Source organism: Batrachochytrium dendrobatidis (assembly GCF_000203795.2).
Source record: "Batrachochytrium dendrobatidis JAM81 unplaced genomic scaffold BATDEscaffold_6, whole genome shotgun sequence".
In the NCBI taxonomy this organism is placed as follows: domain Eukaryota; kingdom Fungi; phylum Chytridiomycota; class Chytridiomycetes; order Rhizophydiales; genus Batrachochytrium; species Batrachochytrium dendrobatidis.
In genome coordinates, this window is record NW_006281104.1 from 666,933 (window position 1) to 684,236 (window position 17,304).

General features: G+C 39.5%; 3 protein-coding genes across 3 annotated transcripts; 1 reads left to right on the top strand and 2 right to left on the bottom strand.

Annotated features, from left to right (window-relative positions):
* Nucleotides 1-26: 26 nt before the first annotated feature.
* BATDEDRAFT_88588 (uncharacterized protein) lies at nt 27-2,708 on the bottom strand. The gene is made up of 5 exons (XM_006679216.1): nt 2,578-2,708; nt 2,229-2,494; nt 560-2,108; nt 208-462; nt 27-138 (listed from the first exon to the last, which is right to left on the bottom strand). The coding sequence occupies exons 1-5, from the start codon at nt 2,597-2,599 to the stop codon at nt 83-85; spliced, it is 2,148 nt and encodes a 715-aa protein (XP_006679279.1). The 5' UTR covers nt 2,600-2,708; the 3' UTR covers nt 27-82.
* A 7,018-nt stretch (nt 2,709-9,726) lies between these two features.
* BATDEDRAFT_24985 (uncharacterized protein) lies at nt 9,727-12,596 on the bottom strand (the record flags this gene model as incomplete). The annotated part of the gene is made up of 2 exons (XM_006678916.1): nt 9,727-12,171; nt 12,255-12,596. 2 exons carry the CDS (start codon nt 12,594-12,596, stop codon nt 9,727-9,729), a joined length of 2,787 nt encoding a protein of 928 aa, XP_006678979.1.
* A 1,458-nt stretch (nt 12,597-14,054) lies between these two features.
* Nucleotides 14,055-17,012, top strand: BATDEDRAFT_24986 (uncharacterized protein; the record flags this gene model as incomplete). Its single annotated transcript, XM_006678917.1, has 10 exons — nt 14,055-14,169; nt 14,251-14,294; nt 14,359-14,601; nt 14,699-14,981; nt 15,087-15,240; nt 15,348-15,540; nt 15,651-16,031; nt 16,131-16,557; nt 16,676-16,783; nt 16,873-17,012. 10 exons carry the CDS (start codon nt 14,055-14,057, stop codon nt 17,010-17,012), a joined length of 2,088 nt encoding a protein of 695 aa, XP_006678980.1.
* Between the last annotated feature and the right edge of the window lie 292 nt (nt 17,013-17,304).

Sequence of the window (17,304 nt, forward strand, 5' to 3'; positions counted from 1 at the left end):
TGTAATGAAAATACACATAATAACTATTTTGTATATGAACACGATTTCATTGCAAAAATAAATGCGTCTGCTGCATAAATGGTTACTGCACTGCTTTCCACTTTTTGTAAATGTCAATCAGAACATCCGAGTCGGATGCTAAAATGAATTCATATCAAAATAGAATAAGTAAAGGCACTGACAAGACCAACTCTATGCAATACTTGCCTGCATACGTAAGTTGACACTGACGAAGTGGTCGACGATTCCAATCAGTGAGTCGAACCCGCTTATCCAACGTCTTGTCCAACACGACCAATACAAGATCTGACAAGCCAAGTTGTTGTTTTTTAATATCATGACGTTTTAACTTGTCAGCAAATAATTCCATGGATAGCTTATTCAAATCAACTAGATTGTACGGTAGTGGCAAATTAGGCATCAAGGCATTCAGTTTCTTGAGATCTTGGACTCCATCAAAACCTGAATGATGTAATGGAAGCATCAGATTTAAATTAGCATCAAGTCATTCAAATCAAAATGCAGTGGATCGTAGGGTTTAAACATGTGATGCCATTACCTAGTGTTGTGATGCGCTTGCTACTAAAGAGAGCCGTCAAAACATTGCATGTTTCCGTCAGATCAAGATTAAACAAATCTAAAATATACACTCGACGACTTGTATCGTTTAAAAGTACTGCAATTTGAAAAATAGACATTCTGTCGGAACCTTGGTTATACCATTCTGCGTCAATGCCAATGTCCACAATATCTGGAATTTTAGTTTTAAAATATTCCAGCTTTTCTTTGGTATTGACAAAACAAATGGGTGTGTCTGTTGTATAAAATGGAATCTGCATGCCCGAATTTGAAAAAGATAGTCTTGATGTGTGGCTTTTATTGCCACCCCGCGAGCAGTTGACATGGTAAGCGGCATCTAGAATGTCGTGTGGGATAAACGTACTAAATCGATTTTTGATCATACCACATAGTGTCGAATCCTTATGAAAGCTGTGAAATATATGATTGAGCGTAAACTCGATCATTTGATCAGCCGATACACGCTGTTTTAAATATTTATATGAAGCACTCTGATTGTCCAACCGTGGCGGGTGATCTAGCGCATGTGTATTGATGGTACGCATAAGGGTTTCCAGAATATCTACAAGACATTCCGTCAGATCGGTATAACTATGATTTGGATCCATATTTTGCTGAGTGATAATATCTTTGACTGACATGATACTCCAGTTAAGGGCTGCATACCGTTCACTAAATGAGATTGCAGAGAAATGAACAGCATCGCTACTATCGACTATATTCATGACTTTTCTGCATGATTTTGACCGCTCCTTTGTAGAATAAGATGGATTGCTTAATGACACAATGCAATTGTACCATTCTTTCTCTACCATTTCGTAGAGTGTATAGCGTGTCCATGGTGTTTTTTTGACAAGCTCGGCCAACAGTTGAGTGTTGGTTTTTTCAAGAAGTATAGTAAAAGCACTCTCAAGGTCCACAAATCTACAGAGCTGATTATCACAAACAATCTTGACGTAGTCAGCCATGGCATGTTGTCGCATCAGGTTTTCAAGTATCCTGTTTACGTGGTAAAAAGACAAAGATGCCTGATATTGGCCAGTAGCGACTTGAGCTGGCGTTTGATCTGAATGATCTTCTTGAGTAGTTTTGGGTGGTAAAAACTGAATAGAAAAAGGTTCAGCTAGCCAATGAACAAACGGACTTGTGCTTGAGTTTTGTAATAGTTTCAAAGTAGTTTGAGTGTGCTGCCGACGCAAAGAGATCTGGCGTGTGCAAAAATCATTCCAGTTTGACAGGTAATCAGAATGTATCCATTTAGAAATATCTGCAGGGCGATCAAAGGAGTCGCTGTCATCCAGATCTTCAGCGTCACTCGTGTCACTAGAAGCACTACGGGAAGTGATGGAACTTGAATCCGCCTTGTCTGGTTTTTGAGGTGGACTTTTTGAAAGTTTTACAGGTGACTGGAGTGATCCAAGAGACTTTCCCATTGTTTGCCGAAAATAGGGGGCAGCTGGAGCGAGAGTTGGATCGACAGCAGCATAAATTCTAGCAATAGTACCACCAAGTCCCATGAATATTTTGCGCTGGATGCATCATTTGAATATTGGTGAATAATGATTAGATATAGTTGACAAGATAATTGATTCGTGAATATTTTTATAAAACAGATTTACAAAACGTGCGTTCAGATGGGATTCACATACCTTGGTATCTACCGAGTATGGATCGCTTACTGCGGCATTCGCAACACCAAGTAATAGTCCGACAGGGTTAGGAGTTGCATTCATGACATATTTTAGAAAACGAAATGGCAAGTGTTGAGGGAGTCTTGGCTTCAAGGGTTTTTTGTTATTTGATTCGTCTGTTATATCAACTGAAGCAATTATAGGAACTGAAAAATAAGTGTTCAACTCTGCAAGGACTCCACTTGAATTTCCTTTGAGAAGCAACGCTTGTAAACGCTGGCTAGCTATATTGATGACCAACATAGTATGAATGCACAAGGTTTAAATAGAGTCAAACCATTAAATGATGAGTAAGATGAAAACATACAATATATTCCCGGCAGTGACATTGTTAATAGTTTGATTGATGAATATAGCCACAATTTAGATAATATAACCACAGAACTGGTTTAGAATGTCTTGTAATATTCACGTAAAACAAGGACACCAAAGTGTTGGATAATTCACACAATTTATTAGACAATCTTTCAAGTTGGATTGTATTTGACATTTTAGAATTGTAATGAATTGAGCGATCGTAATAAAGAATTGAAGAGTTTTAGTTTAAAGTTTAGTTTGTTTTATTACAAGTGTTGAAATTCAATTTATAATTGATTTCAAAACATTGAATTAACAGTTTACAAACAGTTTATAATCTGTCATTCGATATGACAGCAACTGTTTCAACTCAACAGGCAGAAGAGGTCGATGCAGATGTGAGTTATTCTGAACTGGATTGACTATGAATGAATGCTGATTCCTATTATTAGTTCTTGCTATTACCTCCAGTTAGGGTTGAAACTAGCGCTGTTCTTGCTTCCTTGACTTGTGTTCCACACCATTCATCACTGCTGGTATGCTCTGCAAAATACGGACTCACTGTCTATAGCACTATGAATGGCTTTGCCATCGCTTACTCTGCTGATATAGTCAATACCATCAGTAATGCTCCTCAACACTCTAAACCATCGCTGCCATCAGAATCTGTCCTAGTGTCTGTTCAGCTGGATTCCAATCAATCTGTAACACATCTGCGACTTTCTTTTGATCAGAATCTCATTATCGTTGCTACAACTCAGTCTATGATTTTGTCCTATTCTGTACCAGATCTGCTCAAGGTAATTGCAATACAAATCAATTCATGGATGTGTTTTTTAAATATTCACAACCATTTCATGGATCTATCCAGGCATCTGCAGCACCAACACCCAAAACATCTACCAAGGTAGATCGTGGTGACATCCTTGATATTCTGCCTAATCCAGAATTCATGCCCGATATTGTTGCAGTTCTCACTGCAGATTACCGACTTTGCTTCATTCATTTGACTGGCACTGTCACTTTGGTAGATTCTCCAAATATCACTGCCATTAGCTGGAGTCGTAAAGGAAAGCAGATCGCATGTGGTACCAAAAATGGTCATATTCTCAGAATCACTCCTAACGGTGAGGTTAAACGAGATATTCCTAATCCTCCACAACTGGAAACTGGATCTGTATCGCAGATTCTTTGGCTTGAAGATCGTGTATTGGTTGGAGTCTATTCTGAAGCTCAGTCAGATCCTGACTACCCCCCAGCCACCAGTATCTACGTTGTCGAGCAAGATGCTCAGAGCAATACTACTTATACTTTGCTACTAGATCCTGCTGCTGCATTTAGTCTGGACCGTCCCAATAACTATCATATGGATTTACTCCAAAATTGGGGATCGGATGCCAAACACCTGATTGTATTGTCCAACGCCGCTTCAACTGACTACGGCATCATTGCGTGTTCCGATACCAATCAATGGAGCAATTGGAATGTTTTGGAAAAATTTCCCATGACAATGCCGTTGGATTCACAAGAACAAGATACTTGGCCAGTTGGAATGGCTTTTGATTTAACTTCAGTCAAACCACTTCCACCTTCCGCTCCAGACGAACCTGAGATTCCTGCAGCTCCTATACTGATGATTTTAAATAACATTGGCGAACTCATGGCATTTCATTTGATCAACACAAATGCCCCTAGCGCGTATCCCACAATGACAAAGCATATTACCGTCATTCCAAAAATTGAAAAACATGGTGTGACTGCGTCTGAGCCAATTCCTGGTTTAAAAAGTGCAATCAAATTGCCCTCTACCACCACACCAGCTAAATTTGAATCTAGTTCAACTACTGCTACATTTGGCTCTACTTCTTTTGGCGCATTTGGTGCTGCTGCACCGCCAACTGCTAAACCACTATTTGATACGACTAAACCTTTCAACCCAGCATCTACCACCCATGGTTTGTTTGGATCTAACGCGGTAGCTAACTCATCTACACCCGTATTTGGCGGTGCTACTAAATCTGTATTTGGAGCACCTAAATCTATGACAAGCACATCTAGCTCAGTATTGGGTGGTACTGTGCCAGTATCTACTCCTACAAAATCAGATGGTAACACTACTACCCCAAAATTTTCTTTCAGTCAACCAGCCACGGGTCATATGTCTGCCTTGTCTCAAAATCCAGCTGGTAGCTCAGTCAATCCCGCTTTAAAACAAAGTGTTGCTCCTGTATTTGAAAGTAAATCTGAGCCAAAGAAAGTTACACCTGACACTTCTAAGCCCGTATTGCCCAAATCTACTGAGCCAATTAAAGCTGTTTCAAAGCAACTTTTGAACAATGTAAAAGTATCCGATGGTCCAACTCCAACTGCTGCTTCAGATGATACAGTTCAACTCCAAGAAAAACCAAGCGTACTTGTTGCTCGTTTTGATGAGCTCTATAATGGCTTATCAGCTGATTTTGCATCGTTTTGTAAGTTTTCAAAAGACGTAGATATCAAAGTCGAAAAAATGAGAAAGCGGAGCGACATTACAGATCCATCAAAGGATTTAAAAAAATTGGCTCTTGGCGATTTTCCTATTGTCAAATCAATCACAGCAGAGCTTATGAAACGCATTACAGCTGCACGACAATTCAACTGCAACGATGGGAATGTCAAAGAAGAACTGCTATCAGGCATTCTCAATATTGAAGTCAAATGCAAGGAATGTGAATCCCGTCTGAAAGTGATAACTGAGCCTGAATCTACGTGGACTATTTCTCAAAATATCTTGGGTCCAGAGGCTCAGGAGTTGCGTACCAAGATTAATGCCAAACACTATCATGTTCAAAGCCAAATTATGACTATTCAACACAATTTAGAAACGCTTGAAAACACTATTGATGTGCATTTGGCGAAGCGTAAGGAGTTGGCTCGATCAGCTAATTGGAAAATGATATGTTCCACCGTACATCACATCACCAAGGCTGGAATGGTAGCTTCGTCTCGAATCGATCAACTTTTGACAGAATTTCATGCGTTGAACCTTGACAAGTCCAAGGAAGGGCACAATGCAAAAGAAAGAAATGGCTTTAGAGCTTCACCTCAGCGCGTATCTTTCAGTCCCATCATTTCTAAAGCGTCGTCCCGACAAAGCAGCAATGTATTTGGACTACACGAAGAAGATGTCTTTGCTGATGAAAGTGCTCTTTATCCTTCTCTACCAATAGCGACTGACTCTGAAGTGCTTGCCAAACATACAAAGCGACGACAGCATCGATTGATGCTGAAGCAGGTACTGACGCGCACTGGACGATTAGTTCATGTAAATGTTTCTGCTGGGTATAATATCCCACCAAAAGAGTTGATTCGGAAACCATTACCACCACGGCATACCACCGTTACTGCTGAAACCATACCTGCACCAGTTGTTACCACTGCATCCGTATTTTCATCCAAGACTGTAGCTTCATCAATCCCTTCTCAAAGCAAGTCCAATACTTCAAACATTTCAACTCCTGCTGCATTAGGGTTTTCGTTTACTAATCCAAAACCTACTGAATACAACAATGCGTTGAAACCACACCTACCTGCTGAACCAAGCGCATTTGGACAAGCCACGTTTTCTTTTAAAGACTCTCCAGTCACTAGCCAATCCAAAACAGAAGCACCCATGTTAGCATTTCAGTTCTTGCCTGCGAAAAATATGCCAGCGGCTCAATTTATTGACTCGCCTCAAGCCAAAATAGATGATCAAGATGACGACGAACGCGATTCAGAAGACGAAGCTGCTTATGATGAATACTTACTCAAGGATGAACGTGAATCGGATGATCAGTCAAACTCTAAAAATTCTGCTTCTCCCTCACCGGTAAAGTCGATTGACGAAAGTATAGTGGATACTTTGCATGCACCTGTGCACCCATCGGCTCAGAGTCCAATTCAAACTAATTCCAAGCCACCATTGTTTGGTGCATCGCTTTCTGCCGCCAAGATTAATTTTACTCCTGGGTTCTCATTTGATACTATCGGTCAATCCAAAGACACCAAGTCTACCGGGTTGTTTAGTGCTGCCTCGACTACCTTTTCCTTTGGTGCCGTTTCTGGTGGCGGGCCTGGCAAGAATCTATTTGCAAACATGTCTGTTCCGTTGAATAAAGATGCACCACTTGATTTTGGTGCGTCGCCATCTGCCTTTTTTACCTCGACACCTCAATCCAAGCCTACTAGCGGGTTATTTGGCACTAATGTAAAATCAGCAACTGGCAATTCTGAATTGACTGTAACTCAGTCCTCTTCAACTGAACCTGTCTCGACAATATCCAAACCAAGCAAGGTTTTTGTGGAAACCATACCAGCGATGGATAATGTAAAAGCAGAAATTGATTTGGCTGATGATTTAGCTGGACAAACCACAACGTCATCAGTACATACACCAGAATGTTCAACCTCTCTCTCTGTTTATCCTACAGCCGATACCAATGAAAATCTCGAAAGTACCGAGAATGACGAGCTAGTGGTGTCTGAAGAAACTCAGGAATCGCAGTTTTCTAAAACTAATGAGCAATATCAGCCTGTTTCTGAAGCTGATCAAACTCGGGATTGTGAGAATGTTGATAATGAAGCCGATTCTCAAGAATTCCAAGATCAGGATGTTGATAACGAAGCTGATTCTCAAGAACTCCAAGATCAGGATGTTGATAACGAAGCTGATTCTCAAGAACTCCAAGATCAGGATGTTGATAACGAAGCTGATTCTCAAGAATTCCAAGATCAGGATGTTGATAACGAAGCCGATTCTCAAGAACTCCAAGATCAGGATGTTGATAACGAAGCCGATTCTCAAGAACTCCAAGATCAGGATGTTGAGGGGGATGTAGATCATACCGTCGGTGATGATTCAGAAGGTGTGGAGAGCGATCATGAGTCTAAGGATCAAAATGTTGCAGATGAAAACGACGAGGCCGAACCTGAATCTGTTTCTGCTATCCAAGTCTCTACTGACGATGCTCAGTCTACTACCTGTTCCGCTTTTGAAAACTCCAGCTTAGTCTTTAATGTTACTGATTCGCATTCTGATACTGGTATATATGTTTTGCTTTCTACAATGGTGACTGACAGGCCAATTTTGAATTAGACTCTAACTTTATTTGATTATACTAGAGTCGTTTGATATTGTGCGTGATGACATGGATGATCTGCAAGATGACGCCGAGTTATCGGAATCGTGTGTACAAACACCAAACGCACATACTCCTGAAAACATTGGTCAGCCTGTCACCACTTTAAATACCAATCCATTTGGTACTTCTAGTTTCTTTGGTGGTACAAGCTCCATCAAACCACACAATGTCATTAATCCAATGTTTAAAGTTGGCACTACCACTGCATCAGCTACCACCGGTTCTTTTATTAGTCAATCTCCCGGATTCGGGAATTCAGTGTTTGGGTCTAGTTCAACTATGCCAAATACGACAACATTTACAACATCAGCTTTAAATCAGTCACAGTTTGCATCCACTACTTCATTTGGACAAGCCCCTGTAACTAGTCAAGCTTCATCCGTATTTGGGTCCTATTCACAAAATACTAATCAACAGCAGGTGTTTGGACAAAGTTCGTTTGGATCTGGACCGGCGATGATATCTCCCTTTGCTAGTGCACAGCATACACCAGTATTTGGCCAATCTGGATTTGGAGCTGCTTCAAGGTAGATCATTGGTATTTGATTGATATAGATTAGCTTCCATGAATCAATCATGACGATTGCGAATTTTCAGTTTGATTCCAACATACTTGCTGTTTGATTAAACCTTTTTTTATATGTTTATGTTATGTTTCAAACTAGCTCACCGTTTGGCAGTGGACTAGCACCATCAATTGCTACTGCCACTTCTGGTGGCGGAGGATTTGGAGCGTTTGCATCGGGAAATACTAGTGGATTTGCTTCATTTGGTCAGAAGCAGCCACAAGGTGGATCTATATTTGGCTCTGGTGCCGACTCCTCTATATTTGGATCTGCACAGCAAGAGAGATCTGCATTTGGATCTGCACAACAAGAAAGATCTGCATTTGGATCAGCTCGACAACAGGGATCAACGCCTGGTACTTCTCAAAAGTAAGTCTTGACCACCACTCATTTGACACTTGTTTGATTAGTTTTAGTAGTCCAGAAATCTCATTCAATATCTTTATTTTGAACCATGCAATAGCCCATCATTTACTTCACATCGTGGATAGATTTTTCCAGCGACCATCATGGTACTAGCATTGCAATCATTGGCGAATAATTGAATTCAATTAGAGCCAACTGTTTAACTGCATCTACGATTAAATATATGTTGGACTAGGGTTAATAAACCTATCTTATAATTGAAAATCTGATTCTACATTTGAATTCTAATTATTTCTTCAGATGGCCAGTATATTTGTATGCGTTTAGTATTGTATCCTAAAATCAGATGTGCTCACGTTCTAGTTCAAGAATACAGATTGCATGTCTCAGAAATACAACAGTAGCTTACACACTGATCACCCAATATTTAACTTTAAAAGTTCAAGATTAAACAAGTGTGGGATTGACTGAAGCTGTGAATAGGTTATAACAAACCCCAATAATTGATTCAAAATGTACATGTGCATTAATAAGAATAGCAGTTATTAATAATAATATTCAAAAATGTCAAGCCCCTTTAGCTTAGTGGTAGAGCGTTCGCCTTGTAAGCGAAAGGTCGGGTGTTCAATCCACCCAGGGGGCATTTTTGAACAAATTATTTTTGGTTGATTGATTTTTTGCTGGATTTTGAACAAACATACTTGCGTAAAACGAAACGCTTGTATTTTGCTTTGGATTATATAATGACTGAATGTTCGTTATGCTTTCCTACTCCAAACGCAACATCCATCATATGGTTTTAAACATGTCCTTTCTCCTTTGACATGACCACTCATTGTACAATCACCAGATTCATTCATTACAATCCAGATATTGGGTTTGACTGTCAATCAATTCATGCTGAAAGTTTAATAACTCGCCATGACTCGAGTAATATTGACATTCTCGTTAAAGTATCCGCAAGTCCTATGAATAACAAGTTGATTTGATTTTCTATTCACATTCAACACTCCATTACATCATACAACTGCTTTAAACATCCCAATTCATGAATTTATTTCAAATCTAGGCAAGTGATATTTTCCATGATTTGATCACTGGTCCAATGTCCTGTACAGCTCCATCAGATTTGAATTTAAATCCAACAGAAAAGTATTTGGATTTGGTTGTAAACTGTACTTTGCCATTAGGTTCATCTTTGGTTCCAGACACGCCATACGTGTCTGGCTGACCTGGTTGTCCTGGAGTATTCAGCAGTGACTCTGCCTCGCCATTCGAATAAGCATACAAGTACAAGAAATCAAACGTTTCTTCAGTCTTGATAGAAAAATCATATTCAATGTTGATACGAGATCCAACCTCTGCAAAGAAAAATGCTTCTAGCATAGTGTCGACCATACTGGCATACTGAGTGCCATTTCCAGTAACCCAAGTGCCATTTACAGAATTCCATCCATTTCCACTGGGTGTTAGCGGGGAGTTGTATATTCCAACAGATTGATTGGGTCCTGCAAATGTCCATGGTTTGGCGATATTAATGTAGTCGCTCAATTTAGGAATAGTCCGAATGTTGCGATGGGTCTTGAGTTCATGCTTGTCGTTTTTGGCAATAATGGTGACCACGCTGTTTCCAATATCCTGTTGACTACTGTTTGCAGGAAGTTGAATATTGTGATGACCTGGCGACAGGGCGATCTTGTCAGTCAGCGGTTTGTCTTGTGCAAACAATTGAATCGACGTAAATCCATCAATATCCACAGTAATATTGCCTGCTCCAAGAACCGCTTCAATATTAAATGGTTCAGCCAAAAATTTCAACTTGTTCTGGCCAGTCTTTTGACCAATCTTGTCCAAATGATCGGCAATAAAATTATACTGGGAATTGCTATGTTCGCCAGAAAGAACATCTTCCAGTTTTGGTCGGACTACAAAATCAGATACAATGCCAATGTCTTCAATCCACTGTCCATTATGCTTGCCATTACGAACTAATGCTCGATGACCTAAAGTCATTCTGTTGTAAAATGCATCAGTGGCATCAGGTGTCAATTCTTTTTTGAATGGCATTGGTTTAAAGTCGATTGGGTCGAAATTGATAAGCTCTGGATCTAAAATCCAAACGTTTGCGCCACCACCGCCTGTCGTACTATCTTCACCAAACACCGTTCCGACTCCAGATGACTGCACAGATCCCGTCATAACTTCGCATGCAGAAAAGCAATCACCAGTAGTAAATACACCCATTGGCTTGGTATACACTTGACCGTAATCGTTGGCCGACTTTGGATCTATAAGATCATGCAATACTGAGTACTTGCTTCCAGGTGGTGTTTTAGACCAAGCATCACGGGATGTTTCCAAATCTATGGGCGGATTTACAAACATATTGTATGTGACATTGTTCATGAGATATGTTGCTTTAAATGGTTGAAAGTCCGCCTTGAAAAGCTGTGGAATACCACTTGAAAAGCCCATTGCTCCACCACCACCTTCACGAACATCGATCAAGACAGATTTGGTGTCTTTGAGCACAGTGGTCAATAGTTTCCTTACTTCAAGAACTCCTTCAGGAATTCCTGGCACGTTTGTTGCACGAAGTGTGGACCTGAATGATTCCAGTTTGATGATTCCCATGTTTTGCTCGTTGGGGTTCCAAATTGCCCAAGACAGTTCGAGTATATCTGTTTCATGAAATGTAATCTGTGAATCGCGTTTTGATAATCGTCCCACATCTTGATATTGACTGTTTTGATCCTGTTTTTGACTATTACGAGGAATGCGTAAAGACATGTCCAGTTTGAAACTTGTGGCATGATCATCAGTTATTTTGACTGACGAAGCATGATCATTGGTGTCTACAGCAGCTGTGTTGTGTGGATCCATACTAAGAGTCACGCCTGTCAGATTTTTGTAAAGTTGACTAGAGTATTCCCAGCAAGTACGTCGATATGCAGACATGTATGGTGCATCAACTTCATATATGGTACCGTTACGAGATTTGAATTTAAGTTTGATAGAGTCTTCATCAGGAAGTGGAGCATGAGACCCAGATCTGGATGTCAAGTATTCTAATCCTTGACGCTGGCTAGAAGCTTCGCTGTATCCACCGATAGCGTTTCGATTTTTAATTTGCCAGTTGTAGAAATTGAGGCCGTTGATACTGAGAAGTTGATCTCCAACATTAATCTGGCTATAGGTGGTGTTGCTTAGTTGTTTCAATATTTTCTCATTGACAGGTTCCTTGACAATGATTGTCGGGTCTTTGATAACATCGCCCGGACCATCAACAAATCCAAAATCAATGCCTATGGTAGCGAGAAAACAGCTATAAGGACCAGCCGTAACCATAGAAGTATGTCCGTCGCGAGCTCGAATGAATACATCCAATAACCCAAGCTGGAGCTGTTTATCAGTAAGGGTTCCGATATTGTCTCGGATATGCTTGAGACCAGGAAACGGATTTGCCTCTTGGCCATGATGCTTTATTTTTGAATCAAAATTGACCCATGCCTAAACATATTGAATAGTCGGAGTTCAAGTATAATGTGTTGGTTAATAAACTGGGTTGATTATGGTATCAGATTATAATGGACATGACAACTTGCTTTGAAAATATTTTCCGCATTTGATACGAACGTGTCTCGCTGCTCAGGAGTATACGGAAAGAAAGTCAACACTCCAGCATCGCGATCGAGTTTGATGGGTCTATAATCAGACCATTTACTTTTAGTAGGAACAGGTGATGCAGATGTTTCAGCAGATGATGTTGATGTTACAACAGATGATGTTGACGTTACAACAGATGATGCAAATGTTTCAACAGACAATGCAGATGTTACAACAGATGATGCAGATGTTTCAACAGGTCGTGTTGTAAGAGTTTGAGCATTGATGGAAGATACCGCGGCTAGAACTGTTACTAAAAAAAGAATCATTCAGAAAAATAGTTGTGGATGCGAGTTGATTTTAGATTGCCAAATGACTAGTGTTTGAAAGACATATTGACGGTTTAAATAGTAATAAGATTATTAGTAGTGATGTACGCTTCAGGGTTCAATCGAGTTGCATGAATCAAGTTTAAATCTAAGGCTGAGCAGCTTGTAAAGTTATCTTCAATATGTTCAAAGCTTGCTTTAGTAAGCGTTATTGGTCCAAGCATAACAGTATCAGATGCAAATTGTAGTCAATCTACTTTTTAGTCGCTGATTGAAGCTCGAGTTAATGAGATCCACCCTTAGAGTCTATGTGTGTGCTAACATTTTCAGTAAATGCTATCTGTAAGATAAGCCGAAGACCAAGATAAGACTATTGCTGTGTAAGCATATCATGCTTATTTAAAGATGGGCTAGCAAGCAGTCTGATGCGGGATATTTGCATGATTGCGATTCAATTTGATTTTCCTTGTTTAAAATGTTGGACATTTGGTAGTTTTTGCAGTGCTACATTGATTTATGCGAACTAAATAATCATGCATATTATCTAAGCTTACTGCCCGTTTTTATTAATAATTGTGTAGCTGCTATCATTTTTAATATTTGATGGTATGTTTTAGTGTAGTTTGGTGTGCATCGCAAATTTTACGGTCTTAATTTACTATACATGAGTGTCAGATTGGCTGGTGTCATGCTCCCGAGTTTTGACAACTGCTATCATTAGACATAGATATTGCTCATACTTTCTAATCACCTTTCCATACCAAGCTTTTTAAACTATTTTGTAGAATATCATGCTATTGTCGAGTCGAGTTGGATTCCGAATGCTTGGTAAATTGGCAATAACTGGGGTTATATAAGCATAATAGTTTAATGATTGAGATATGCAAAGATGAATAATTTGACTATATCATGTGTCTCAAACGGAGTTGCTTTGAAATAATTGGATATTTGCTTGGAATTCATCAACCTTTACAGCTCAGAAATTGTTCGAGTACATGCATATGTATTGAAAATATATCAACTGGCCAAAGCATTTATGCCATTAGACAGCAAAAGAATCAATATATTGATCAATTACTAGAAACTTGTAACCAATATTTTTGAATTTGGTGGTGACATGCCGATCTGTCCATCACGTTTGTGGCAAGGTTGTGCTGTAGAAAGATGGATGGGATAGCTGGAATAAGAAGCTAGCCATGTGTTGACCAAATCCTGTTAGTATATGTTTGAGTTGTTTGTACTAGATAATCTCGAGATATTCAATGAACGTGTTTGAAGTGGTTATTTAGCAATCAATGACATTCAACTATCCAGATCAGTACCAGATTCGAATGCCAAAATGAAGATACAGCCAATGTGTAACTACCGACTGGCCTCTAAATCCAATTGGTGGCTAGTCCTTATTGTAGTGTTAGCGATTCGAGTGTTTTTTGGGTTTGTCGAAACCAAAACAAAGGAATGCAAAACACCAAGCAACAGCAGTTATATTCGCAGTTGAGGCGATTGGTAGAAAATGGACATTCAGAGCCAACAACCGATTCATTGGAGCAGGCAGTGAAAGTCTGTGACAAATGTATGTGGCCATTCTAATACTGCCTTTATATAAGTGAATTAGAGCAAGATCTAATATTCTACCAACCATTGCTATCGCCAGTATTGGCAATATCCGACACCGATGTAGATGCACTTCGAACAAAGGTAATGTCACTGCCAATCTTACCACGATTACTATGCATTCAACTCTAATTTGATGTTTATATAGCTTGTGGCTCTTGTCAAATTAGAACGATACGCTGATGCATCAAATGCACTATCCACCCACAAGCTATCAACAAAGGGATCCAAATTTAAAAATATGGCAGAACTTTATTTTGAATCTGCTTACTGTCTGTATCGTTCTAATTCATTGGAAGATAGCTTGAAGCTCATTCAGCAGGCGTTATTGGCTGACGAGATTCAAAAGTCGCCACTTTATACTCGATTCATGCATTTAAAGGGTCAAGTGGTAAGGGTTATGTTTTATAGAAATTGAGATTAGATCTACTGTCAGTATATTTAAGTTGCTATTTATCATAACTTGTTAATCTTTGACATGCATTTAGCTGTATAGGCTTGAACGGTTCAATGAGTGCATAAGCTCGGTTTACAAACCTCTATTAGCTAGCGCCAATGACCATTCTGATACATATCGAGTAGAAATCTTGGCCAATATACTGGCTGCTGAAGCTGCTCAAGTACTTGTTGGATCTGAAATGGATACCGACGATGGTGCTGACGATGCAAATACTGAATCTCCCACCTTTGAAATTTTGTATAACCGTGCCTGTAAAGCGATTGGCAAGCATAATTACGATACTGCTGAAAAGCTTCTTTACAATGCACAAGGTAAACTGTATTAGAATGTAATCTGACGTGAAATAGAATCTATAGCGTACATCCATCTCAGTCTAGTCTGACAAGTTTGAACCAATTTTGTGTTTTTTGTAATAGCCACGTGTACCAAGTCCATGAATGCAGATGGTTACTCGAAAGAAGATATTCAAAAAGAGTTGGTTGTCATTAATGCACAACTGGCATATATTAACCAATGTCAAGGCCGTTTTCAAAAGGCACTTGATCAATATACTTGTATCAATCAATCAATGTACGTAAATTACAAATCTACTTGGTCTATTCATTGTTAGGTTCATTGACTTGTACTTATCCGAGTGCCAATATACTTTTTGTATGATGGTTTTTATTTTGGATTAGGAGTGTGGAAAAGAGCATCGCCGCCGTTATACATAACAATCTAATGGCAATTCGTGGAGAACATTACGATCTATTCGAGTCTGCCAAAGTTCATAAAAACTTTATGACCAGTGACGTTCTTTTGAAATTAAATGCCGGCCAACGTAATGTGATGGAAATCAACAATGCTTTGCTTTCTATTTATCTTGGCAAGGTTAGTTTGAATTTCAGTCCGTCTATATTTAATAGTTTTTATAGTCGAGACAGCGCTAATGCAGCACTTGTGTCTAATGCTTGACATGATCAACACATTTAAAATTTTAGAATGGACAAGCAACGAAACAGCTTACTGTACTCAAAGAAAAGTATCCCCATATTGATCGCATTGAATTGGCTTTTGCAGGACTCCAGTTCCGTCAAAAAAAATCCAAAGATGTGACTACAATGCTTGCCTTTCGCAATCAACTTGAAAAGATTGTGGAGCAATTTCCCAGTTCTGCTTCGGCTCAGCTTACCCTTGTTCAAGTGCTTCTCAATCTGGGCTATTATGAAGATGTGGTAAATCAGGTCGAGAAAATGCTGGAGATGGACGTGTTTGCTATGTATCGTCCAGGATTAGTGTCTGTTTTGAGTTGGGTATATGGAAAAATGGGTAATTCTTTGATGGCATTAAAGGTATTGGAGACTGCTGCAAAGGATAAGTTTGTAAGTTTGAAATAGATCTCCAACTACGCGTTTATTCATCCAAGAATCTATGATTGCTTCAGCACAAAGCATGTCTAATTTTATTTTTGTATAATCTAGATCAAGGATATGTCGCTTTTGGCCCAATTGGCAGCATTTAAACTTCGACTTGGACAGTATGAGGCTGCTTCTAAAGACTATTTAGAGCTTGTTCAATTTGATCCGTTGGACGTACGTGCCATTGCTGGATTGGTCATTTCATACTCTCATCTTGATTCTTCACTTGCTGAAGAGTACGCCAAACAACTTCCTACTCCATCCATCTCCCGATCTGATCAAGGTGATGAGAGTATGCATGCATTAAAGATGGATGCAGATGCACTTGAGCTTGCCGTGATGAAACGCAAAATGAACCAGCAACTGCGAATGCAGACTGCTGGTAAAAACGGTGATGCCACGAAAAACAAAGCAGACAAGCCCAAGACAAAACGTAAAAGAAAGCCGATTTTGCCCAAAGTAGTCAATCCTGACATTCAGCCTGACCCTGGTAAGTACTTGTATGGTTTGCATAGGCACAATGCATAGACGAGCCTATTTTTCACTGCGATGCCATTATAGCGTGACAAACTGATTCGTGTATTTCACACTACATCTAATTTGAATAGAGCGATGGATTCCAAAGCAATTTCGTGCAGCTTTTGCTAAAAAGGGCAAAGGCAAAAAGGACATGCTACGTGGATCTCAAGGTGTAAACATGGAGGGTGGTGGAATAGGTAAGCCTTTTACTGTATTCTAGTCCTGTTTATAACAAGATTTGGCCATTATTAGAGTTTGATTGGATGGCTAACGTGTTGATGATTAGGTGGAACAGGAAGTGCTCGTATTGCAGGCATCTCTCGGTCGTCTACTTTAGCGGAGACCGAATCGACTGGTTCATCCACCGTCAATGCTCAGCCATCTCCCCCGACCACCCCAAAGCCTAAACAAAAGAAACGAAAATGAGTTTTATATTGATATTTGTGCGAAATTGGCGAGAAAATAAAATTTATCTTACAATCCAGTCTTGATTTCTTGTGGCAGTATATATTTTCAAAGGATTGTTGAAAAAATGTGAAAGGTTGAGGCAAGAATGGGTTATAGAAGCCAAATGATTCTATGCAGACCTACTAGAGATTGATTGATTGGTTTATAGAAACTGTTGTATTCCAACATTGGATACGTTCGAGTTCAAGAGAACATTTCAAGAATGCAACTGTTGTTTTCATGATGGTCACCAAATGTCATGATGTTTGTT